Source organism: Carcharhinus amblyrhynchos, chromosome 1, assembly GCF_965287045.1.
Source record: "Carcharhinus amblyrhynchos chromosome 1, sCarAmb.v2.hapA, whole genome shotgun sequence".
NCBI lineage: Eukaryota > Metazoa > Chordata > Chondrichthyes > Carcharhiniformes > Carcharhinidae > Carcharhinus > Carcharhinus amblyrhynchos.
In genome coordinates this window covers 169,689,428-169,717,235 of record NC_137324.1, presented here as the reverse complement: position 1 = coordinate 169,717,235, position 27,808 = coordinate 169,689,428, and the positions used below count along the sequence as shown (strand labels likewise).

At 40.3% G+C, this 27,808-nt stretch overlaps 1 protein-coding gene across 1 annotated transcript; it reads right to left on the bottom strand.

Moving 5' to 3' along the window:
* Positions 1-361: 361 nt before the first annotated feature.
* Positions 362-27,572, bottom strand: ppp2cb (protein phosphatase 2, catalytic subunit, beta isozyme). Its single transcript, XM_080195183.1, has 7 exons — positions 27,237-27,572; positions 16,981-17,190; positions 16,599-16,772; positions 14,067-14,156; positions 8,286-8,447; positions 4,384-4,502; positions 362-1,217 (listed from the first exon to the last, which is right to left on the bottom strand). The coding sequence occupies exons 1-7, from the start codon at positions 27,336-27,338 to the stop codon at positions 1,145-1,147; spliced, it is 930 nt and encodes a 309-aa protein (XP_080051309.1). The 5' UTR covers positions 27,339-27,572; the 3' UTR covers positions 362-1,144.
* Between the last annotated feature and the right edge of the window lie 236 nt (positions 27,573-27,808).

Below are 27,808 nucleotides of genomic sequence, written 5' to 3'. Positions count from 1 at the left end.
TTTAAATAAGAAAAAAAGTGTTTCTTCTGGTATTTCAAGCTGATTAATTGATTTGACTGTTGATGCAGACTATTAACCAGCTAGGAGATAACTGCAAAATCGTGTTTTATACTACGTTTGCTTCAATTAATAAAGTTGAAGTGTTTTAGTAAAATAAATATACAGGTTAGAAAGTGATAAATTTCATAACAGACTACCGCCTAACATTGATTCCCAATTCAGAAATCCTCAAGTTTGAAAGGGGCAGAAATTGAAACAATCGGAGAAGTTCTGGAAGCAATCCATGATTTAAAAAAATTGATTGCAGATATCAAGATGTAAAACGTCTGGGAAAGAATGGATGAGACCACACTAACCAGTCCAAGGTTCAAGTTTTGTATTTTATTAGAGGAAGAAGAAAATCTAAGTGAAAAAATTAAACAAGACTTCAAAATGTTTGCGCATATTTGCTCATAACAACTGTGATTTAAGTTCAATTGGAGATAAACTACAACTTTTCATTTAATTACCTAAATTATCTTATGGAAACCCAGTGACTGATTATTTGAAGTAGTTTATTGTTCAAATACACCAAGTTAAGTTGCAAGCACTTTTATGTCAAATATATACAGAAAAAAGTACAGTAACACAGAACAGTGATTCAAACATTGAAAAGGGACATTTTCTTGAACACTCCAGAAGGGGCGTTGCGAGTCCCCTTCAATTGTTCATAGCATACATTCAGATCAGGTGTTGAGTGCCTCTTACTGAAAATGAAACAAAAGGACTGGAAAGGAATACATGCCTGTTAAAACATTAACTAAAAATGTAATGACTGTTGCATTTGGACCTGTTTATTATAGTATTTGTACATCAATATTTCACAGTCTCTGGGCAAAATAAAATGACAAATAACAGCAGGCAAAATCTGACTGTTCGGATTGAATACCATATTTTCCATATTGAAACAAAACAATGATAATAATCACTATTAAATTGTGCTCAATGCTCCAGCCATAGGACTGCCTTCAGTATGGCACATTTGGTCCATGTTAATGCTATTAAGTTGTGACAGAAGTAATTTTAGAAAAACATTTAAATTATTGTTGCTTTTTCTGTAGCAGTTGACCTGCTGGCGTGGTTGTAGTGTACAATTAAGAACTCTTTACAGGAAATAGTCTGGAGTACGGCGAGTGACATGAGGCTCCCCACGGCGAGGTGCTGGATCAAACTGAAGGCTGAGGGGGGGGAAAAGGAGTTGCACTTAATACATGAACAAAAAAACACCAAAAAGACATCAAGGTACAAATTTACTATCATACAGGGCATACTACTAATAATAATAATGATGATGGAGCCACTTAAAAAAAGCCACATCAGCAAACATCTGCTTCTGTTCTAACATGCTTTTGCCGGTCCTGAAAAGTTACTTAATGTTGCACATGCTTCACTCATTAGTTTCAATACAAGTTGAAAATTAGACGACTATTTTACATTCAATTCTCCAGTCAAGAAAGTTCTGCAATGAAGTCCTGACTTGGGTCAATCTGCAACATTCAACTTCCCAAAATAATAAAAAGAAGATCATTTTACAAGAAAAGAAAGCAATTCTATAACTAAAGTCACAAATATATGATGTTAATAAAACAAGGAGGATTTCTAAAATATTTCAGGGCCAGCAAGAAAGGTGGTGTACTGAAAAGAAAATCAAACAACCAAGTGGTCTAGTTTAAGTTATATATCATGTTGTAGCAACATTCTAGAAGTCAATCCTAACTATGTTAAAACATTGAGGTTTAAATAGCTGGGAATTAGTAAAGACACTATTAATTATTTCACTTCTGAGCACAACAGCACCCTATAGACTAGACCTTCTGGTCAGAAGCTCAGCAGCTTCAAGAAATTTTAAGTATGAGGATAGAGAAGTCAGTCAGAGCACTTTAATTTAATTATGAAATTATAATGTGTTATTAATTAAGGTTCCAAGAACCTTTATTGGGTCAAGCGCTGGTAAATGGGATTACAATAGTTGTGTAGCTTGTCTTTGATCAGCACAGACACAATGGGCCAAAGGACCTTTTTCAATGCTATACCACTATGACTCATTATCAAATAAGATTTAATATTTACAAACTGCAAGTGTCGTTAGCCCTAAATTAGGCCAATGGGTGGAATTCACTTCACAAGATTTCAAGTCATGAGACAAAGACAAACATTTGAAATAGTAGAGTTATTCAAAAATTGCCATTAAAGAAATGAAGACACAGACTGGTCATCTGATCTAAAAAGTACCAAGTTGCTGATTTGTGCTGGAACAGCAGGATGGATGAACCATTTGGCTTCAGTAGTCAGAGATTAGCCAGAGCACTCTAACAAACTCTTGGGCAAGGTACAGCAAGCAACCAACATCTGGGGAACTGCAATCTAGAGGAAGTCAGCCATCAGGACTTTGTTAAAAAATGGTTAGCATTGGATTAATGAATCTTTTGGAGAGTAGAAAAGTGATGGAAGAGAGAGAGAGGGGTGGGGGGTGGGAAAGAGGGAAGGAAAGATTTGTATTCAGCATTTATGCACATCATTTCACTACAGGCTCTCTAGTCAAAAGCACAAGAGGCAAATTACTTCAACATTCCTTTTAAATTACTCTGTCATTACTTGCTTAGTGGAAATAGCGAGGCATCTTGAGGGGAACTGCTTGATAGAGCAGACGCAGCACGATTTCGTTAAAGGGAAGTCGTGTCTGACAAATTTATTGGAGTTCTATGAGGATGTGTCTAGGGCAGTGGATAGAGGAGAGCCGGTGGATGTGGTCTTTCTTGATTTTCAGAAGGCATTTGACAAGGTACCTCACAAGAGGTTATTGCAGAAGGTCAGGGGGCATGGAGTTGGGGGTAGGGTGTTAGCACGGATAGAGGACTGGTTGTCAAATAGGAGGCAGAGAGTGGGGGTCAATGGGTGCTATTCGGATTGGCGGATGGTGACTAGTGGAGTGCCCCAGGGGTCGGTGCTGGGGCCTCAGCTATTTACCATTTATATAGATGATCTGGAGGAGGGAACCGAGTGTAGGGTGTCGAAATTTGCTGATGACACCAAAATTGGTGGAAAGGCAAATTGTGCGGAGGGTGGTGAGAGTCTACAGAAGGATCTAGATAGGCTGGGCGAATGGGCCAGGAAATGGCAAATGGAATTTAATGTTGGCAAGTGCGAGGTGGTCCACTTTGGTAGGAAGAATGGTAGGAAGGATTATTACTTACGTGGAGAAAAACTGCAGCAGGCGACGGTGCAGAGGGACCTCGGGGTCCTTGTGCATGAGTCGCAAAAACCCAGCTTGCAGGTGCAGCAGGTGGTCAGGAAGGTGAATGGGATGCTGGCCTTCATCACGAGGGGGATTGAATATAAAAGTAGGGAGGTCTTGCTGCGGCTGTATAGGGAATTGGTGAGGCTGCAGCTGGAGTACTGTGTGCAGTTTTGGGTGCCGTACTTACGCAAGGATATTTTGGCCTTGGAGGGAGTGCAGAGGAGGTTTACTAGGCTGATGCCGGAGTTGAGGGGGTTGAGCTATGAGGAGAGGCTGAATAAATTAGGCTTGTACTCGTTAGAGTTTAGAAGAATGAGGGGAGATCTCATTGAGACGTATAAGATGATGAATGGGATGGATAGGATAGAGGTGGAGAGACTCTTCCCGCTCAGAAAGGATAGTAGGACTAGGGGGCACAGCCTCAAGATAAAGGGGGGGCGGTTTAGAACGGAGTTGAGGAGGAACTTCTTCACTCAAAGGGTGGTGAATCTCTGGAATTCTCTGCCCGTTGAAGTGGTGGAGGCTACCTCGCTAAATATTTTTAAGACGCTGATTGATGGGTTTTTGATAAGAGAGGGAATTAAGGGTTATGGGGACAGGGCGGGAATGTGGAACTGAGCCACGACAGATCAGCCATGATCTTATTGAATGGCGGGGCAGGCTCGAAGGGCTAGTTGGCCTACTCCTGCTCCTATTTCTTATGTTCTTATGTTCACAGAACTAAAAGATGATACAATACATTCTGTCCCTCCCCCTCAGGTTAAGCCCTGAGCTTGTCTGGTATTGACCTGAACATTTTGAACCTGTATCACACTGAAGAAGTTACTTTCCCATGACTGGGCCACATTCTTGGACCACTGTGCCCATCTTTACTTGATATTTTGCACTATCTACACAGCTCATGGGGTTGTTCCAGTTATCAGGTAGAAAAGTGGGATTTCTTTTATCCTATCAACATGTTAAATCTAGCGCTAAAAGAGAACTTAAATTTCCCACCTTCAACACAAACAATTTTTAGCCTTTAGTTGAAACTGGACAAGTTCTATACAAAAACGTGATTGCTGTTTGAAATAGCAAATCATAAACTTGCATTCTATTATACTTACAAGGAATACTTCAGTGTGTCATCTAGCTCCATTATAGCAGCTTGGTTACCACAGCGATAACAATAATTTGGAGCACTGAATATCGTTACCACATTTCGATCATGGCACCAGTTGTATCCCTGGGATCAGACAATTGGAAGATCTTAAAACATCTTGCAAAATAAGATCATTACTCTTCATAGAAATTGATGCAATAATATCCCCCATTAAGCACTATCTCACCAAAGCTCTTCAGTTACAATATTGGGAGTTAAGCAGATCCTTAAGAGTCCCATGATAACTCTTTGTATGTTTACCAAACTAGGTTATGTACATAAAAGTATGATAGAGGGACTCTAAGATTTTTTTCACAACGATTTGGCTAACTTTCCATAAAATACCAGTTTCAGATAGGATACCAGTTTTAAATGGTACTGAACCTAAATAAGCCATCTAATTTATCTAAATGCATTTGAGAACATTTGTAATTGCCTCATGGTTAGAAGAAGGAGCTCCCTATATTGAAAACAGTTTGCTATTACCGGACAGATGCAGCTTACTTTTCCCATACATAGGCACTATAATAGCAGTACATAGATGGATTTCTGGGTCTTAACCAATGTTTTGCATTATGCACCTAGCACAAGAAAGGAGTTTATTAAAAGACCTTTAAAAAAAATCTAAAGAAAGCATATTTTTCTCTCCTAAAACTCAACTGCTTTACTCCATGTTTAAATCATTGAACAAGTTCACATTTAGATTTGACAATTGATCAACAGTATCAACACAGGTTATACAGTCCATGAAGAATCCATATGATTCAATAATGCCATCTGGTTCTGTTGTCTAATGAAAGAAGTCATTTCCTGTGTTACAATACATTATAGGATTACTTTTTACTTTGGAAATTGTCATGTTTAAATGTAGGGTAAAAACCTTGGACTGGATGGTTAATCAAATAGGCCTGGAGTTACAGATCAAAAGGGAAGGTTTATTGTGTTGGTCAGACCGCACCTGGGGTATTGTGCACCATTTTGGTCTCCTTATTTGACAAAGGATGTAGAGACATTGGAGGCAGTTCAGAGGAGGTTCACCAAATTGATTCTGGAAATGAGGGGTTTGTCGTATGAAGAGAGATTGAACAGTTTAGGCCTATACTCTCTGAAATTTAGAAGAATGAGGGGAAATCAAATTGAGGTATCCAAGATGATAAAAGGTAGGGATAAAGTAGACGTGGAGCACGTGCTTCTTCTTGTGGGGCATTCTATCTATGCATCTGTGGAATTCGCTATCTCAAAGTGCGGTGGATGTTGGGACAGTGAGTAAATTTAAGGGGAAGTTAAGAGATTTTTAATTGGTGATAGGTTAAAGGGTTGCGGGGAAAAGGCAGCAAACTGAGGATGAAGAGCATATCAGCTATGATCAAGTGGTGTAGCAGACTGGATGGGCCAAACAGCCTAATTCAGCTCCTATATACCTTATGAACAGATATGGTACAGAGGGACGTTCACACCTTGGACTATAATGGCCTCTCTGGTGGAATATCCTTTGAGGGCACAGGCTATGCGTAGATATTTTAGGGAAAAGTTTGAAGTTAAGGTGCAAACCAAGAGATTTAAAACATTAATGTAATTTCCCCAGATCAGAAATAGATTTGAAAGCACCTGCTGAACAAAGGAAGGTTTTCAAGTATCCTTTTATATGTTTCATATCAAAGGAAATATTTAAAGATAATTTCCATTTCTACCCGGGAACAGAGGGCTGTGTCGCTTACTATGGAAATAGGCTGTAGGGGTTAGGAAGTTTTATTGTTGTTTTGAGGATGTAGCAATTGACAGAACAAGGGGCAGAGGGCCATCAGTAACCAAGGATGTTTCTGATTTGGAGTCACTATGCAAGAATGCCAGTGAGCCCCATGCTCAGATTGGGGAAATTCAGATTTGTGCAGTGTCAAAGTAGGGCTGGAGGATTCACCTAGCTGAACAATAGTGACAGAATCCACAAAGGACCCCTCACTTCAGAAGATAACTGGAAACAGGAGGAAAAACCCACAGTAAATTCTTGGGAGCGGAGACATACATGAGTTGGATTCAAGAAGATCTGAATACACTCAAGAAACTGCAACATTGAAAGGGATTTTCAGTTGAAATTAAAAGTAGGACGGAGAGAGTTCTGTTTGGAATTTTGGTTTCAAGTATAATTTCTTACAGAATATGTATTAAGTTAATAGCACTTGTTTTTAATCAGTAAAAGATGCTTCCTTTTCCTTTGTTAGGTGGCCTTATTCAGTTAAGAACTGGGAATTGGTATTTGTTTTTTAAAATTACCAGTCTCTACAAAGATCATTATCATCTGCCCAAAATCAATACTAACCAAATTAACTTAATCTAATCCTGAGTTAGGACTATTGAAACCACCAACTATTTTAACTTTTTAAAAATGTACATCTTCATATTCTTGCATTTCATGGGCAGTCTGGATTAAGGGATGATAGAACCCCTACAGTGCAGGAGGCCACTTGGGCCATCGAGTCTGCAACAACCACAATCTCACCCAGGTCCTATCCCCATAAACCCATGCATTTACCCCGCTAGTCCCCTTGACACTAAAGGACAATTTACCATGGCCGATCAACCTAACCCACACATCTTTAGATTGTGGGAGGAAACCACAGGAAACCCAGACTGACATGGGGATGATTACATGTTATACAGAATCCATAAACTTTAGCATACAGGTGGTTGTAATTTTATACATCATGGGCTCTCTGGTTGGTGATATGACCACACCATCAAGTTATTTTTTCTGCTTTAATGATTTTTCAGCAGCTTGTACAGAACTATGTATCTATTGTGAGCTCACATAAGTAGTAGATAAACACAAGTTAATTCTAAATCATAACATTCGGAAGGCCAGGATAAAAAGGAAACTATTGAACATACTTATCTTTATCAGCCAAATATAACTGTGCTGTTTTTAAAAATAATGGTTTGATGCATAAGAACATAAGAACATAAGAAATAGGAGGAGTAGGCCATCTAGCCCTTCGAGCCTGCCCCGCCATTCAATAAGATCATGGCTGATCTGTCGTGGCTCAGTTCCACATTCCCGCCCTCTCCCCATAACCCTTAATCCCCTCTCTTATCAAGAACCCATCAACCCGCTTCTTAAAAATATTTAGCGAGGCAGCCTCCACCACTTCAACGGGCAGAGAATTCCAAAGATTCACCACCCTTTGAGTGAAGAAGTTCCTCCTCAACTCCGTTCTAAACCGCTTCCCCCTTATCTTGAGGCTGTGCCCCCTAGTCCTACTATCCTTTCTGAGCGGGAAGAGTCTCTCCACCTCTATCCTATCCATCCCATTCATCATCTTATACGTCTCAATGAGATCTCCCCTCATTCTTCTAAACTCTAACGAGTACAAGCCTAGTTTATTCAGCCTCTCCTCATAGCTCAATCCCCTCAACTCCGGTATCAGCCTAGTAAACCTCCTCTGCACTCCCTCCAGGGCCAAAATATCCTTGCGCAGGTGCGGCGCCCAAAACTGCACACAGTACTCCAGCTGCGGCCTCACCAATGCCCTATACAGCTGCAGCAAGACCTCCCTATTTTTATATTCAATCCCCCTCGCTATGAAGCCCCTCGTTGACACAATTCCAATAATTTCAGTTTTGATATAAAGCTAGATTAGCTATAGTTAAATTACCAGGGCAATTATCAGTTTCCACTTTACACAGTTTTAGAAACTGTGTTAGGCCAAACTGAAATAGTCCTGTCCTGGAAAGCATTTTTCAAACCAGAGGTTGGAGGGGAAAACTGTATAAACATAACATTAACCTACTTAAGTCTTGGAGCTACAGATTGAGTCATTACATACCCTATTTAAATGGGTGCAATTGTAGTTTAAATATATTTTCCCTTACCTCCATTACAAGCTGATGAGCTCGAGACACCAGAGTGAGTCCATTTGCATGGTTAAATGTTTCAGAAATATCTTGTCCAAATGTGTAGCCAGCACCTCGTGGAGAAATCCCCCAACCGCCACGATCATCAGGATCTGACCACAACAGATCACACATTGGACCCTGATTGAACAGAAAGTTACAGGATTCATACAGCTATAGTCTTAATAAATTCTTGAACACAATACATGTAGGTGTCCACATCACCAAGATACCCTGGCCCCTCCATGCAGACACCGTAGTTTAAAAAGCCCATCAACACCTCTACTTTCTCAGAAGACTAAGGAAATGTGGCAAAGTCAGCTGCAACTCTCACCAACTTTTACAGATGCACCATAGAAAGCATTCTTTCTGGCTTTATCACAGCTTGGTATGGCTCCTGCTCTGCCCAAGACTGCAAGAAACTACAAAAGGTCATGAATGTAGCCCAATCCATCACGCAAACCAACCTCCCATCTCCCATCCATTGACTCTGTCTACATTTCCTGCTGCCTCAAAGTAGCCAGCATAATTAGGGATCCCATGCACTCTGGACATTCTTCCACCTTTTCCCGTTGGGAGAAAGATACAAAAGTCTGAAGTCACGTACCAACCGACTCAACAGTTTCTTCCCTGGAGCTGTCAGACTTTTGAATGCACCTACCTTACATTAGTTAAGTTGATCTTTCTCTACACCCCAGCTACGGCTGTACTACTACATTCTGCACTCTCTCGTTTCCATCTCTATAAATGGTATGCTTTGTTTATATAGCATGCAACAATATTTTTCATTGTATACTAATACATTAAACAATAATAAATCAAATCCTTATCACAATACACATATTTGTTCTTCACTGAGCAAGCTGCTAATAAACTAAATTTTAAGCCTGTATCTTTAAACAGTAAGTAAGATAAAGTTAAATGCAGCTGAAGTTAAATGCAAGACAGATTACATTTCACGTAAAACACTCAAAACAATTTTCACATCGCCGATGACAAACTGAAAACAATTAATTTTAAAGTTCTTTGACTGCTCAGTTGGTAAAGGCATCAGGTAGCGATCCTCATATTGTCTCTCGAGTTAGTGAGACTGCCACTCTTACATCTAGTGACATCTATACAATAAGCCGCTGGAAGAATATGGGCATCATACATGGACATTGAACACAAGTTACCTGCTTTGGCTGGTGTGGTGTTACAGTGAAAAGCTAGATCAATCACGTGTATAATGGCCATTTGGGGAAGTATTGCACAGTACATACACAAGTTCATGATAACATGAGTCAATGCTTTCAGGAAAGGAGAGAGGAATGGAATATAATGAAAAGTTAAAAACAAAACAAAAACTTAGCAAAAACATTAGGAACAGAAGTACCAGCACTACTAAAGAGATGAGAGCCACCTTTTCTAAATAGTAGACTTTGGTTAGAGAGGGAGTCCATTCTGTGGATATACTTACACCATATGGACTGCAAGAGTTTGAGAATGCAGCTCACCACACCTTCTCAAGAAGAATTAGGGAAGAGCAGTATGAATACTGGCCTAGCCAGCAAATACAAGAATAAAAGCAAAGTGAACCTAATACCTGTTTAACGCTAGAATCGAATGTTGAACCTAGCAGGACATTCAGGTCAGGTTTGCAAAAGGGAAATCATGTTTCAGTAACTTGATAGTTATTTGATGAAATAACACAGGTCAAGGACAACCTGTAGATGTAGTATACATGGATTTCCAAAAGGTGTTTGATGAAGGTTAATAAGGCTTGTTAAATAAAAAAAAACAGGTGGGTAAGATATGACAAGTGGTGTGCCACAGGATCAGTGCTGGGGCCTGACCTATTTACAATCAATGACTTGGATGAATGAACCAAAGGTATAGTTGCTAAATTTGCTGATAGCACTAAAGTAGGCAGGAAAATAAGTTGAGGAGGATAGAGTGTCCACAAAAGATTTTAGATAGGTTAAGTGAATGGACAAAAAAAATTGGCAAATGGGGTGTGGGGCAATGTGCACTTGCCTACTTTGGAAGAATAGGAAAGCAGTACATTATTTCAGTGGAGAACACTGCAGAATTACGAGCGTTTAAAACAATATTCATTTGTGGCATGTGGGTGTTGCTAGCGAGGTCAACATTTATTACCTATCCCTAATTGCTCTCAAGGTGGTGGTGATGAGCTGCCTTCTTAAACTGCTGCAATGCATCTGGTCCAGGTACACCCACAATGCTATTGGGAAGGGAGGTCCAGAAGTTTGACCCACTGACAGCAAAGGAACAGCAATATAATTCCAAGTCTGTATAGTGTGGCTTGGAGGAGAACTTGCAGATAGTGATCTTCCATGTGTCTGCTGCCCTTGTCTTTTTAAGATGGTGGTGGTTGTAGATTTGGAAAGTGCTCGCTGACGAGTCATGGTGAGTTCTTATAGATGGTATGCACTGCTGCCACTGTGCGTCAGTGATGGAGGGAATGCTAATCAAGCGGTTGCATTGTCCTGGATGCTGTCAAGCTTCTTCAGTGTTGTTGGAGCTTTACTCATCCAGGCAAGGGGAATGTGGTCAGGAGGTGAGTTACTTGCCACAGGATTCCTAGCCTCTGACCTTCTCTGGAAGCCACAGTATTTATATGGCTAGTCCAGTTCAGTTTCTGACCAATAGTAATCCCCAGGACGTTGATAGTGGGGATTCAACAATAGTAATGCCATCGAATGTCAAGGTGCGATGGTTAGATTCCCTCGTATGATACAAGTGTTATTTGCCACTTCTCTGCTCATGCCTGGGTAACGTCCAAGCCTTGTTGCATTTGGACATGGACTGCTTCAAAATCTTTGGAATTGCAAATGATGAACAATCAGCAAACATCCCCGCTTCTGACCTTATAATGAAAGGAAGGTCACTGATGTCCTGGAACTGAGATGATTAACCTCCAACAACCACAACCATCTTCCTTTGTGCTAGATATGACTCTCAACAAGTGGAGAGTTTTCACTGATTCCCACTGACACCAGTTTTTCTAGAGCTCCTTGATGTCACATGCAGTCAAATACTGCCTTGATATCAAGGGCAGTCACTCTTGCCTCACCTCTAGAGTTGAGCTCATTTGCCCATGTTTGAACCAAGGCTGTAATGAGGTCAGAAGCTGAGTGTCACTGAGCAGGTTATTGCTCTGCAAATACTGCTTAATAGAATTGTAGCTGACTCCTCCCAACACTTAACTGACGATCGAGAATGGACTAATGAGGCAGGAATTGGCCGAGTTGGATTTGTCCTGCTTTGTGTGTTCAGATCATACCTGGACAATTTTCCACATTGCCAGGTAAATGCCAGTGTAGTAGCTCAACTGGAACAGCTTGACTAGGGGTGTGGCAACCTCAAGAGCACAAGTCTTCAGTACTATTGATGGAATATTGTTAGGGCCCATAGCCTTTACAGTATCGTGTGCCTTCCACTGTTTATCACCAATTGAATTGGCTGAAGATTTCCTGATAAGGTTGAGATGGATCATCCACTCGGCACCTCTGGCTTAAGCTTGTTGCAAATGCTTCACAGGTATAGAGGGAATAGGGTGTTTTGGTACATGAATCACAAAAAGTTAGTATGCAGGCACAGAAAGTAATTAAGATAAGTGGATTGCTGTTTATTGTAAGGGGGTTGGAATATTAAAGGTGGGAAATTTTGTTACAGCTATACAGGGAGTTGGTGAGATCACATGTGGAGTACTGAACAGTTTTGGTCTCCTTTCACAAGAAAGGATACAACTGCATTAGCAGTTCAGAGAAGATTCACTTGACTGATTCTGAGGAAGCAAGGATTTTCTTATGAGTAAAGATGGGACAGGTTGGGCCCATATTTACTGGGATTTAGAAGAACAAGAGGTGATTTTATTGGGTGGGTGCTGAAAGGATGTTCCCCCTTATGAGAGAGGCTAGACAAGAGGACAGTTTAAAAAATAAAGGGTCTCTCACTTAAGATGAAGACAGAGAACTTGTTCATTCAGAGGGTTGTTATTCTGTGGAATTCTCCTCTCCAGACAGCCATGGAGGTAGGGTCATTGAATATTTTTCAATCTGAGTTAAATTGATTCTTTATTGATAAGGGAGCCAAAACAATTGTCAGGAAAGAGGCCATAATCAGATCAGCAATCATATTCTTATCAAATGGCAGAGCAGGCTTGAGGGACCAAATGGCCACTCCAGCTCCTAATTTATATGTTTGGACATTGCAATCCAACTTTTTTTTAAGATGACTGAGCTCATAAATGCAGACATAATTCAATACAAATAAATTTAGGTAATCACAACAAGGAATCAAACATGAAATAGTTGCAGTTTACTCGTCAAGAATTATGGTGAACGTGTCAAAGATAGTGTAGGCATTAATGCACTTATCTCTATGCTTACCTGTATCAAAACAAGGTCAATAAAGTACCTAGTTATTTTTACATCAAAAAAAAAGCAGTCTTGGTGCTGCTGGGCAAAATATTGGCCAAACTTCCAAGGAAGAAGATGATTGCCTTTGAAAGTGTAGAGGCAAGTTACAAGAATGATCTAAATACCAGGAAATTACATTATGAGAAAAGGTAAGGAAAATTGGCTTGTTTTCGTTAAGAAGTCACAGGTCTCGAGGTTGTCAACTAATGTCAAAGTTATGACGAGAACTGGAAATTCATCCAAACAAATAGCTCACAGGACTTTAAATAGCAGAAAAACTGAACACTGTTTAATTCACTTAACCGCTGAAAGTGAAACAAATATAAGCTTTTAAAATTTACCTTCTCAGACAGAACAAAAGGAAATAGAGTATTGTACAGCAGCTGACACACTCTGCAGCATTCTTGTCTGCACTGACTATAAAAGTGAATGTTGCCATCTATTACAACTGGATGCTGTTGGGCCAAAAGCAATGAGGGCAAATAATTTATTAACCACTCCTCAACCCAAAGGGATCTGACGTTTCAATTTCTTCCCCCACTGACAATCTCTCTCTCAATGTCAGTAAAACGGAGATAATAATTGACTTCAGGAAGTGTAGTGGAGGACATGCCCCTGTCTACATCGATGGGGATGAAGTGAAAATGGCAAAGAGCTTCAAGTTTCTCATGTTCAGATCACCAATCAGTTCTGGTCCGTCCGCAACGACGCTACAAAGAAAGCCCATCAATGCCTCTATTTTCTCAGGAGGCTAAAGAAATTCGACTCTATGACTCTCACTAATTTTTAATCTCCTTTCTGGAAGTATCACAGCTTGGTATGGCTCCTGCTCTGACCAAGACCACAAGAAACTACAAAGCGTTGTGAACTTAGCCCAGTAAATCACTCAAACTAACCTCCCATCCATGGAGTCTGCCTACACTTTCTGCTGCCTCGGAAAATCAGCCAGCATAATCAAGGACCCCACACACACTTCCAGCTTCTTCCATCAGGAAAAAGATACAAAAGTCTGAGAACACATACCAGCTGTCTCAAGAACAGCTTCCTCCCTGCTACCATCAGACTTTTGGATGAATCTTTCACATATTAAGTTGACTTGCTCTACACCCTATCCATGACTACAACCTAATATTCTGCACTTTCTCCTTCCCTTCTCCCCTACACACCCTATGAATGGAATGTTTTGTCTGTATAGTGCACAAGAAACAATACTTCTTAACTGTATCCCGATACATGTAACAATAAATCAAATCAAAAATAAAGCCACTTTGAAAGCAAACCTATAGCATCAATGCACCCAAACAGCACATTAGGGAACATACATCAGGGAACTCACCTCGTGAGGCACCTCCTGTAGACGATCCAAGGCTCGAATATGATCCAATGTATCTATGGATGGAGAGAGGCCACCATGCAGACAGAAAATCTGTGGACACCAAATCATCAATAGGTGATCACAGCATTGTATTTATGTGAAATGGGTACACTGAAAAATTCCAAAGCTATAACATAAAAACTTTCAAAATACAAATATACTACACACAGCCATAATTTCCTTTGAAGATTGTGGAATAGATTGCTCCTCCCAAACTCTACCCACTTCATTCACTCTGGTTGAAAGTTTGAAATACATTTTGAAAATCAACAGCTTGTCTTTAAAATTAATTTTTTAAAATCCTTCCTCGATTTAAAGCACTTATAAGAACACAAAAGAAAACATGTGTAAGCAAGTTCCAGGAAAAGTCCAGCTTATGGGCTGATTTATTCACTAAAATGAAAAAGGGAGTTAGGCACTGTCTATCTCCAGGGATAGCTCTATGCCTAGATGACATTCATGAGAACCTCTAGTTAAATACACCTGTGCACATAAACCCACCAACTCAGGACACAGCACTGGTTATTTTGTTGCCCACTACTTCAATGTCACCTCCCAAATCTTTGTCACCACACCATGTTTAAATGCCTCCCAGTTAGGGCATCTACCTCCATCTTTCTTCTGCTCATATTCTACTGAAACAATCACCTTGATTCAAATATTCCAATGCTTCATTATCCACCTTCCAATTTTTGAACTCTGCAAGATAAAGACTTTGCTGTCCATATCCTAGCTAACACCAAATCCTGCTGACTCATCCATCACCTTGCAACCTACATTGCCTTAATTTAAAATTCAGATCGCAGGCTTTATGGGCTTTCCCTGCTCTGGAACAACCAATGACCATGCTCCCTTCCCTCCCCACTCGAGAGATGCTGGTCTCCCGTGTAACCTCTACATTAGTGGTCACATCTTCAGCTGTCCAGGCCCATGCTCTGGAATTCTCTCCTTAAACAACAACTTTCTTCATCAGAAAGTAGAGTTCTTAAAATCCATCCTTTCCAGTATCTCCTTTGGCTGCACACCTTTTTGTCTGATTAAGCTTCTACAAAAAATGTCTTGAAGAGATTATGTTAAATGTTCTACACAAATCTAAAATGATAAGAAATCCAAGGCAAATTCACTTGCATGAAAAGTAAATAAAATGGCTTACAACATTTGTGTAACTGTGGGAAACGCAGCTCACAGTCAAACAATTTTAGTTGAGTCAAGTTCCGAAGGAGCAAGGTATTTTATTTAACGTTCTTGCAAGACCGGGTGTCCAAAAAAATAGGCACACCTTACATTGATTTGCAGCACGTTTTTATACTTTTTCTACAAGCGTTGTAATGGCTTTGCAATGTGTTGTTCTCCCCTAATTGGTGGTCCCTGTCCCATCTATGTGTTGTCATTCCCCTATTGGCTCAAGGTGCCCCAAGTTCCCATCCCCTCTACTCCCCATCTAACAATGTCTCCTGTTATCACAAGAGTGCATTAGTAAACTTATCCGTCTTATCTAACACTGTTACATGTCCAGTTCAGATCGGCGGTAATCAATCTTTTGCCAACTTAATCACTGCTGTCCCGACTATCTCAGCGACCTTTTTCCCCTTTAGGGAGTATGCTCAGTTGTAGAAACAACACATCTTGCATACCATTTGTTGTTACAACCTGGACCTTATACATTCCTACAGAATGTGGTGTATGTGCCTCACTGCACACAGCATATCTGGTGTTATTCTTACACCACAGGTAGTCTCTTTATTGTCCCTGACTATTACTCTGTTCAGCATCAGCGAATTTTATGTCCTGTGTTTGTGACTAAAATCACAGTTGTTCCAATAATGTGGGTTATCAATGTGCCTGACTATACCCAGTCTACCTGACTTTAGGCTATTTTTCTATGGTGTACAGATATATGTGTTAACAGCATCTTTACCTGTTGCTCACATAACTAATTCCATTTCTAGGAATTAGTTACACAGTTATGAGCAAGTCAAAGGGTATCCAGAGTAGGTGAAATGTGAAGCTGAGGTAATAGTCAGATCAGTCATGATCCTGCTGAATGATGGAGCTGACTCAAAGGGGCCAAATGACCTCTTCCTATCTCATATGTTTGTATGCGTGTTTGTATTGTTAAGTCACTAGATACAACAGAACAGTCAATAACCATTTATTCTATTAACAATGTTGAGAATAAAATATAGCATTTAATGTTTAAGAAGCATTTTAAGAGACCAGTAAACCAGACACGTGTACCAAACTGGCTCCAATGGTTAATTAACAAGACAGAAAGCACTTAACCTTTGTGCAGATTTCCAGACTCCCTTGTAAATGTATGCCATTGAAATTATGCAGACAGAGACTTTTATATTTGACATGATATTGACTGTACGACAAAAACACATCAGATAATCACAGCACTCATGATAAAAGCCTCAAGTCAGACCATTGAGTAGACTTCGAATACAGGAAGCCTACTTCATGAAATAAATGAGATCATATTTTACTTACTTGACCATCCACTAAGGCTGTCAAAGGGAGATAATCGAACAGATCTGTGAAGTACTTCCAAACACTGGCATTTCCATATTTCCTTAGGCATTCATCGTAAAACCCATATACTTGTGTGATCTGTCTGCTTTCATGGTTCCCTCGCAATATTGTGATACGTTCCCGATAACGAACCTGCGTTTAAAGAAAATAAATTAATTTTCAGCCTTATTTCCAGTAGCTATATGTTAGAACAAGGTAAAACTGAATCTGAGCACGTTTTATTCACAGTTCACACAAATCTGAGAGACTTTGACAGGTAAGCTTTGACTAGGAAATATCACCAAGTGCAAAATGTGTAACATAAGTCAACCTACTCCAGTATGAAAAAGAAATATCATACCTTTAATGCTACGAGTAGTGTGACAGTTTCAACAGAGTAATAACCTCTGTCAACGTAATCTCCCATGAAAAGGTAATTGGTATCTGGAGATTTGCCCCCAATTCTGAACAGTTCCATGAGGTCATGAAACTGTCCATGGACATCACCACACACTGTGACAGGACATCGCACCTCCTGTACATTCGACTCTTTTGTAAGAATTTCTTTAGCCTATGGAAGTGGAGAGAAGGAATTTTATTATGAGTTGTCAAAGTCTTATGTTAAAGATAATTATTTTACCAACAAATAATTCTTCCAGCATTTCTTATAGAACCACAAACTTATTATTCCAATCACAGCTTAGAAAAACCACACAATGCATTTAGAGGGACACAGATACATTCCAATGAGAAAGAAAAATTCTAAGAGAGAACCCACTATCCGTGGTTAACTGAAAGTGTTAGATAGTATCAAACTTAATATAAAAAAAAAGCCATGAATGACTAAAAGAGGAAAAAAAAGAGTAGAGGAGAAATCTAGCTGGAAATATAGAAAGATAGCAAAAGTTTCTAAGATTTCTTAAAAAAGTTAGAGTGAGTTAAAATGAGTCCCATAGAAAGTGAGTCTGGGTAATTAGTAATGGAAATAAAGAGTTGGCAAATGAATTGAATAAGTATTTTGCATTAGGCTTCATTTTAAAGGATACCAATAACATCTCAGAAGTAGCTGTGGAAGGGAGAAGCTCAAGAAAATTAGAAATCACCAAGTACTGAGTAAATTGTTAAAGCTGGGGGTTGACAAGTCCTCAGCTGCTGATGGATTTTAGCCTAGGGTCTTAAAAGAAGTGAATAGTGAAATGGTTGATGCATTCATTTTAATTTTCCAAAATTTCCTCAATTTGGGGAGGGTGCCACTGGATTAGAAAATAGCAAATACAAGTCCTTCATTCAGAAAGTAAGACAGGAAGCAGGAAACTACGGGTCAATTACCTTCACATCTGTCATAGAGAAAATGTTAGAAACAATATTAAATCAGACAAAGTCAACATAGTTAAACATGATTTCCCACTCTCAAACTAACTAAATGTCATTCTTTGGGAACCAGTGGACGCATTGTACTTAGATTCCCAGAAGGTATTTGATAAGGTGCTCCATATCAAAGATTATTGCAGAAAAAATTGTGGTATAGGGAGTAACATATAGACATGAATACAAGATTGGCTAGCTGACAGGAAACAGAAAATAGCCATTCATGCGTCATTTTTGGCCAACAAGATATAACAAATTATGTGCCACAGGGATCAGTGCTGGGGCCTCAACTTCTCGGTTTATATAAATGACTTGGAAGAAGGGACCAAAGTTGCTAAATTTGCTGATGATACCATAACAGTAAATTGGAAATTAAGTTGTGAAGAGGACATAAGGAGACTAAAAGGGGTATAGATGGGTTGAGTGAGTGGGCAAAAATCTGGCAATGGAGTACAATGTGGGAAAATGTAAAATTGTTCATTCTGGCAGAAAAAATAAAAAAACCTTATTACCTAAATGGTGAGAGATTACATGACTGCGATGCAGAGGAATCTGTGTCCTACTGCACGTGTCACAAAACATTTGTATGGATGCCATCATTTATTGCAAGTGGAATTAAATACAAAAGAGGTTATGTTTTAATTATACATGGCACTGGTGAGACTACATCTGGGTTACTGTGGAAGGTATTAGTCTCCTTACCAATTCAGTGAAGGTTTACAAGACTAATTCCAGAATGGAGGATCATCTTATGAAGAAAGGTTAGACAGGTAGCGCTTGTGTCTGCTGTAGTTTAGGAGAATAAAGGGGTGACTTTGATCCTGAGGGGTTTTGACAGGGTGGATGTGGAGAGGGTGTTTCCTCCTGTGGGAGATTCTAAAGGGGTCACTGTTTAAAAATAAGAGGTTGCCCATTTAATACAGAAACAAGGAGAATTTTCTTCTCTCAAGGCCACAAGATTTGAAAGGTTCTTCCTTCAAAAGGCCAAGTAAACAGAGTCTTTGAATATTTTTAAGAAGAAGTAAATGGACACATGACTAGCAAGGGGGTGAAAGGTTATTGGGGGAAGATGGTAATATGGAGTTGAGATCACCATCAGATCAGCCATGATCTTACTGAATGGCAGAGCAGGTTCGAGGAGCTAGGTGGTCTATTCCTAATTTGTACGCTCATATTTCACCCTTTTTGAAGTCTAGTAAACAAGTAGCCTTTTTAAAAACAAAAAATTACTGGTGGCACATTCACTTTTTAGCACTCAGGAGTACAGCTGGTAGCAACGTCAAAAACAGCATCTTGTCATTCAATATAAGCTATAGTTACAAAGACAATAGTTTGATGATTCAATGCTGTAATTTTTCCAATAAATTAGCTGGATGAAATAACTACAATCCCGTTTAACTGCCTCAAATCAGCAGTGGACAACAAATAGCCATTCTGAAACCTGCACTGGATTTTAAAAACAATTTGGGAATATAGAATGTTATGACTGCTTTTATGATAGCATTCTGCTAGGGTGCAATTAAGAGGTATGCAAGGGCTGGCTAGTGAACTTCTCATCTGTTGTGTTGCCTTGGGAAAATGGTTGCATTTTCCCATTTTCAAAAACAGAAATTGCTTCTAGGAGAAACAATGGATTGAATAGCCTTCACCTGCATTGTAGGGATTCAATGATTGGTGGTTTAGGCTGATGGGTGCTCTAACTCATTTCTTGAGACAGATATAGATGAGTGGCACTAAGCTGACTCATCCATAAAAAGACAACGTACAACTATTAAATAATGCAGACTAATGTTCTTTTGTACATCCAATACATATGCTGATCATTCAGCTACAAAATATTCTTTACATTAGTCTTAAATTAGAAGTTTACTAGTGAACTAGTCCTAGTCCTGCTATCTCAGTTAATTTAAAATGTCCTGGAGTTAGTTTTCTATACTGGTTATCATTTACACCAAGGTCACCACTCAAGGCCGAAATGACAGGGAACTGGAATTAAAAGGCTGTCATGAACAAGATGGCAGAGAAGACTCGATGGGCTAAAGGAGTCCAAGTTATGCCAATCTTAGCACAATTGTTGAACTCAAGGTATTAGCAGACCAAAGAGATTCCAGCCCAACATCCAAAATTGGATTTCAAACCAACATCCAGAGCTGAAAGGCTATTGTCCTAACCACTGTACTACATAAATACACTACTATTATTTACAAACATAATGACCTTTATATTACCCATATGTAACTCAGATTTCAGTGAAGCATCGGGGCCTGAAATTTTGTGCTACACCCATAGAGTAAAATACAGGCAAACAGAGGCCATTTGCCCCTGAATGACATCAATTAACTGCATTTAGATTACATGTAACCTCTTGCTGGTATTCACAGGGACAGAGGCATTTTGAGGTCATGAACTAAGAACACTGCACTCTTAATGGATCAGCTGAATAAAGCATTGACAGCACAGTAGAGTATTTGCCTGACATCCAATTTCAGATGAGGTACAATAGCCTTCAGCTAAGCAATTAAACCAAACCATTGTTCTTTGTTCCAAACAAAATTCATACCCATGCTCCCAATTCTAGCCCACCACTGATTACAATGTTATAGGCTTAACAAAATTGTTTGTAACTGACACTTCTTGTTTGTCCTTGGGCTGAGTGTCCATTCCCAAATCCATTTTGTTACAAAGACCACCTCCATAACATCATCCACATCTGTTGCTAAAACCCTCATTTACCACCTTAGATTATTCTAATGTTCTGTTAGCAGGTTCCCCATTATCCACCCTTAGTAAGCTTAAGGCTACAGAATCAGAATCCTACAATGCAAAAGGAGACCATTCAGCCCATCAAGTCTGCACCAACCACAATCCCACCCTGGCCCCATCCCCACAACCCCATGCATTTACCCGAGCTAGATCCCTGATACTAATTCATCTAACATGCACATCTTTGAACTATCAAAAATCCTACTGCTCATATCATCTTCCACTCAACTGCAACCTCGGCCCTCGAATTACATTAATTTACATGGTTTTTAATTTAAAAACCTCTGACTGAGATTTAACAGTTTAGACTATTCGGATTGGCGGTTGGTGACTAGTGGAGTGCCCCAGGGGTCGGTGCTGGGGCCTCAGCTATTTACCATTTATATAGATGATCTGGAGGAGGGAACCGAGTGTATGGTGTCGAAATTTGCTGATGACACCAAGATTGGTGGAACGGCAAATTGCACGGAGGGTGTGGAGAGTCTGCAGAAGGATCTAGATAGGCTGGGCAAATGGGCCAGGAAATGGCAAATGGAATTTAATGTTGGCAAGTGCGAGGTGGTCCACTTTGGTAGGAAGGACTATTACTTACGTGGCGAAAAACTGCAGCAGGCGACGGTGCAGAGGGACCTCGGGGTCCTTGTGCATGAGTTGCAAAAACCCAGCCTGCAGGTGCAGCAGGTGGTCAGGAAGGCTAATGGGATGCTGGCCTTCATAGTGAGGGGGATTGAATATAAAAGTAGGGAGGTCTTGCTGCAGCTGTATAGGGCATTGGTGAGGCCGCAGCTGGAGTACTGTGTGCAGTTTTGGTCGCCGCACTTACGCAAGGATATTTTGGCCTTGGAGGGAGTGCAGAGGAGGTTTACTAGGCTGATACCGGAGTTGAGGGGGTTGAGCTGAGGAGAGGCTGAATAAACTAGGCTTGTACTCGTTAGAGTTTAGAAGAATGAGGGGAGATCTCATTGAGACGTATAAGATGATGAATGGGATGGATAGGATAGAGGTGGAGAGACTCTTCCCGCTCAGAAAGGACAGTGGGACTAGGGGGCACAGCCTCAAGATAAAGGGGGGGCGGTTTAGAACGGAGTTGAGGAGGAACTTCTTCACTCAAAGGGTGGTGAATCTCTGGAATTCTCTGCCCGTTGAAGTGGTGGAGGCTGCCTCGCTAAATATTTTTAAGACGCGAGTTGATGGGTTTTTGATAAGCGAGGGGATTAAGGGTTATGGGGAGAGGGCGGGAATGTGGAACTGAGCCACGACAGATCAGCCATGATCTTATTGAATGGTGGGGCAGGCTCGAAAGGCTAGATGGCCTACTCCGGCTCCTATTTCTTCTGTTCTCATGTTATGTAGGCCTATACTTTCTGGAGTTTAGAACAATGAAAGACCAAATTGAAGTATACAAGATGATAAAAGATATTGACAATGTAGAAAATACATTCTCACCCTGGGCAACAATCAACGATGGGGTAGGACACCAATAGCTAACTCCCCAACCTCCACTCCTGAAGACAGAAACAGTAAATGTACCTAATAATAATTTTAGCCCCTCCTGGACAATCCAATTCTTACTTTCTTGGGGCACGATACACAGGTTAGCCACTAGCTGGTGATCGTTTTTCATGTAAGAGCTTATACAATGAGCACTGGCAGTCCACTTGAACTCTGAATTTAGTCTAGTCTACGATCCAGCCCTCACCCAAATCCTCAGACATAGCTATCCAGGAATCGCTGGAGTGTATCAGAACCGAGCGCTGGCCAACCTTTCCAGTTACTATCCCAGAGGCATGGAAGTCAAGTCGTCATTTTAACCCCCAACTTTTAAACAAACAATTCTACAGACCTCAAAATGTTCACCAATTCTATGAAAGGTCCATCAAGCTGTGCTCTCATTTTTGGAAACTACTTTTTAGGGATAGGCAAGATGTCATCCTTCTGAGCCAGAGTGTATCCCAGATTGAATGAGAATTTTTCACAGGGAGTACATTTTCTTAGGTTCTTCTCTATCAACATGAATTAAACTACAAATAGTTGAGGATCAGTTTGAGTATAGCCAAATAGATATATTGCACTATTGGCCTCTATTTTCACCAACCCCCTTAATTCTCAAAACTCCATGCACAACTCTGGATTCATTCCTAAGCAACTTAAATGTTAAAATGGCTTTGAGTCATTCCAACCAAGCTATCGCACCAGAGATGAAGAGGAAATAAGACTAGAAACTCTGTAGAAAACATAGCCTAGTCTTTGTGATATATATAACCACATATGACATGAATCTATAATTCTACCATTGCCTCAAGTGACGTATTCAGTATCTTAGTTTGCTTTGAACATATGCTTGCATAACATGTTGAAATATAAAAATACTGGTATCACCACAGCAACAGCACCAGGCAAGAGTGTTTAACTAGACTGTGCTAAATCTCAAATGTTTATTCATTCCAGTTTTAGAATAAACAACTTTATTTAAGGATATTTCAGGATCAGCTGTCAGAATTGGGGGTCACCATTCAGTCTGCATGGCCTGTTCACCTTCCATTGCTTTTAGATAAAACGGTTGGTCACCACCTAGTATCATCTTTCTAGCTCTTCCTGCCAGGTAGGACATTCCACTCTAGATGTTCATGGGTCATGTGAACTCAACTTTCAGCTATAAAAGACATTCAGCTCCACAGAATAAACCGAACAGTTCTGTCAATTAATGACACAAGCAAACCATGTTTCCTGAGAAGTGTAAACAAATTAACAGTCCATTTGGCTAACTGATTTTACTCAGAATTTAACGAAACCAGGTTACTCTAAAGGCTTCCAGCTGGCCATGACTTGTTTTTAAGAAAGGCTGTTTGTCCAGGTTTCAGGAAAGAAGTGAGGGACGATTTCAAACTGTGTCCTGAATGGATCAAATAAAAAGGACCACATAGTGGTTGGCAATGCAATGACTTACCAGCCCTGTAATTACCAAATCTAAAATTGCTACTTCACTTTGTGTTCGGCTTTAAATAGCTGTTTAAAAACGACTGATAAAATTGTAGGTTTTGCAGCAACTCATTATTATGGATGGCAAAGCTCTAGAGTTGCCTAAACTTGTTTTTTGCTTGGAATGGAATGCAGCAATTCTAAAATATAATCAAATCAAAAAGGTTCAAAGCAAAATATTCAAATTTTTGTGCTGACACAAATTGATACATTCTTCAAATCAGCATGGTTCTGCTGGATGTATAAATCTCAAGCTAGATTTTACTGAGTGGCATGTTGAAGCAGCAGCTGTAGTAAGGAGTTAAAGAAACAGGGAGACACTAATAATTGTGATCTGCTCCAGTGCCTGTATCATCATCCCTTCTCATATTCTTTATTCGGTTATACAGTTTCTCTCCTCCCCCATATCAAGAACACAGCAAGAAACAGTGCCTTCTGGCTTAACAGTTATCTAGGTCAGTCAACAAAGCAAATTTCAACATCTAGAAATATCCGATATAATGTAATGCTATTAGACTGTGTTGCATTGCACTTAGTGAGTTTTCTTTTCTGGTACTAAACTGGTAAGTTATAGTTAGTTATAATCTTCTGAATGGATTAAGTATTTTCATACTAAAAGATCACAAATAAGTCTTTTTCTTCATGAATATTGGCTTTTCACTGGTTACTTCTGATATTGGTTCTAAACATATTCTCTAAAGATCAAAAACAGGCAACCATGTCCTGTAGTCCTATAATACACATCCTGGATAATTGACAAGTGCAATGAGAACTTAGTGTGCCCACTACATGAATTCTACTTTTGAACCGTTTTTAGACTGCAGATTATTTGGATAAATATCAAAATATGGGACAATAAGTGAGAAAAGACACGCCAAAATAAATGTCTGCAGAAATACGGATTAAGATTAAGCATCTGTGACATAAAAAAGTCTATCTGGCAGTGACGTCACCAGGCCCTTTACTTCAAATTGTATAGTCCTTTCTCAGACCAAAAACAGACATTACTATATGTCACTACACCATGGAGTGATAATTTGCACCTGTAATTTTTCAACAAGAAAAGACTCATCTCAGAGGCCAAGAGATAACGATACATTTTTCTGCTCATCATCTATGATCAAGCACAACTGTACCATCTGATGCCTTCTCAGATGATAGGGATTTCAGAACAAGATCACCAACAGAACTCCTAATACAGTACTGCAAAGGGTTGGATCATTGTATTGCCATTGACTTGGCTATGGGCAGTAAACAGTTTAGCCAGAACACCAAAATACTTTAAACATTTGACATAGTAAGAAGAGAGTTTTGCACATTGCTGAACAGCAATACAATGTGTCTTGACCAAAGCACATTAAGTTATTGAATCAGTGCATTAAAAGATAAAAACAGAACAATAGAGCAGAGGCTTATTCAAATGGCTAATCTCTAGTCTCTGCGCTGCCTATAATTGAAGGTACGAAGATGGGTTTGCATAAGTGCATAGCCAGGAAAGCAAACAGAATAAAGCAAATATTTCCAACATAAATAACTATCTAGTAGAATCCCAAAAACATCCTACTGTCCATTGTTAAAACATATTCTCTTCAACATTTGCGTGAATACTTGCATTTCCTATTAAGTGGGAAATCTACTTCTGTTTCTAACAGACAGCACTTGGACAACAGGTTTTTGAGAATATGCAATCTGGCTAAAACGTCTGAACTTTCACCCCTGGATCTGATTCCAGCCCAGATTAACTGGATGGAGTCAAGCATTTGGTATGGGATATCACAACTTAGTCCTCACTAATGTGCACCTACAGCACAAAGCTACACATATTTGACAAATTATCATCAGAATCCAACTAACATTTTGGTCCTCCATCTCTCTCTTCATAGTTGTAGCTTATAGTCAGGTTTATGGTTACAAAGAATTTTCACCTGTGAATGGATGAATGATTCGATGGATAGAAAATAAGAAATTAAAAACAAAAAAAAAGTGGCTTCAGAAGCAAATGACCTCTAAAAAAATCCATTGAGCTTAATAGAAACTAGAAAAGCTAGAGTAATTTGAGCTTTTAAGATGTAACAATTCCATTCCATTATTAGAATTTCAATCCCAAGATGAAAGGGCATTGATTCATATTAAATATAACAAAATTAAAATTCTCAATTATAGCTTTTTGCTACAAAACGTAAATCAATTATTAGATCAACAAATTGACTTTATACCAACAATTTGTGTTAAGCATATTTCTCTAAGAATTGAGCAAATATTGTGCACTTTATTTTGAAGAAATTATGGCTCAAAAGTCATCAACCTGAAAAGTTAACTCTTGTTTTCTCTCCAGAGATGCCACCTGACATCCGTTTTACTAACGGTTCCAATTTTCATTTCAGAATGCCAGCATTTAAAGTATTTTGTTTTAGTGTAAACCTTTAAACTGTTAAGTCGCTGGTTCAGCTTCAGATCCAGCATTTTGTCCAATTCCGGGCACCACACTTTAAGAATGCCAAGGCCTGGGAGAAGGTACAGAGGACGTTTACCAGAACAATATTAGGATTGAAAAAGTACACTCATTTAACAAAAAAGAGCAGAGAAATTGGAATTATTCTTCTCTGAACAAAAAGTTAAAGGGAGACTGAATTGAGATATTTCGCTTGCCAAAAGATACAGAAGCAAAATGAGTAGAAATATATGCAGCAAGTAATAATTTAGAATGCTTCAATTTTAGTGGGCATCGCAAGTATAAATAGTAACAACGAGGAGATAGATCTATATTTTTTTCAGGGCAATGGGATAGATCGCTCAATGAGTCAGCACTATGGTTCAAAAGGCCGGTTGCTGTACTAAGATGAAAGTAAAATATTGTGGATTTTGAAATCTGAAAACACATAACATACTGGTAAATTTCAGCACATCTGACAGTATCTACGGGGAGAGAATAGAACCAACGTTGACTCTGGATGGCCTTTCGTACAGAACTCCGCTTCTCTAGTACACTATCCTATGATTCCAAGGAAAAGATAAACATAATTGGAAAGTCAAGTAGGTCTTCAAGACTTTGACATGAGCAGAGGAACAGAATGGCATTGACCAGCTTGTTCAAGAGAACTGGCACGGATTCGATGGGCCGAATAGCCTGTCTGAAAGGCTAATAAAGATTTAAGAAAAACATAGAAGATTTATACGTAGCAAGAGAATGCGATGGAAAAGTCAGGTATGGTGCTAGATGTGGTTTTGCGTATCAGTCTCCCTTCCCCTCTGGCCGGAAGCAGTGGCAAACCGGAAGTCGCCCACCCCGCGAGGCGGGGGCGTGGCCATGGGGGGGGGCGGCGTTGCTGCTGCTATCCCACTATTTGGCAGCCGGAACCGGCCAGCCCCTAGCCAAGGTACACTATCTGGCAGGGTAACCGCGACCTGTCCGCTCACAGCCGTCCCACACACACACTGCCGGGGTCGGCGGCTCTGGGTAAGAGGCCCTGTCCGTTTCCCTTCCCTCCACCCCCACATCCCACTGACCTTCTCGCACAGGGTCCGCACTTGGTTCTCGTTGAGTTGCTTGCACTCGTTCAGCTGCTCGATCCAATCGTCCAGCTCCTTGGTGAACGCCTTATTGTCCATAATTGCGCCGCCGCTTATCTTCAGATTACCAGAGGCAGGGCTGGGGCGGGGGGATGGGTGAGAGAGAGAATGATGAGGGAGTGGGGTTAAAATAGAATCATAAATAAGTTACATGGATTCGGGCCGCCTCAGCAGCTCGGCGCCGTCCCTCTGGTTGTGAGTGTGTGTAAGAGAGAGGGGGAAAGAGAGGGAGCGCGAGCCAGAGGGAAAACGGGTGCGCGCACGCACCGACGTAAACCCCCCGCGTGCTCGCGGCGCGCACTCACGCGCTGGGTGGCGGTTGGCGGCCGATTTGAACGGGCGCGAGCGCCGGCCGTTTACCCCGCTCGCGGCCGGCGTCACCACATCGGCATCTCTCGAGCAGCGCGGGACCCGCCTCTGACAAATGACGCCCTCTTTCTCTGGCCCCCCCGCCTCTGACGTCACCACATTGGCATCTAGCGCACCCGTCGCCTACTCTGGCACGTGAT

Bases quoted from the DNA above. Each gene is read 5' to 3' on its own strand.
- ppp2cb (XM_080195183.1), bottom strand. From the start codon at position 27,338: ATGGACAATAAGGCGTTCACCAAGGAGCTGGACGATTGGATCGAGCAG. The intron at 17,191-27,236 runs GTCAGTGGGATG...CCACTTCCATAG, and splicing joins TGCGGACCCTGTGCGAGAAG to GCTAAAGAAATTCTTACAAA. The intron at 16,773-16,980 runs GTATGATATTTC...CTTTAAACGCAG, and splicing joins CACTACTCGTAGCATTAAAG to GTTCGTTATCGGGAACGTAT.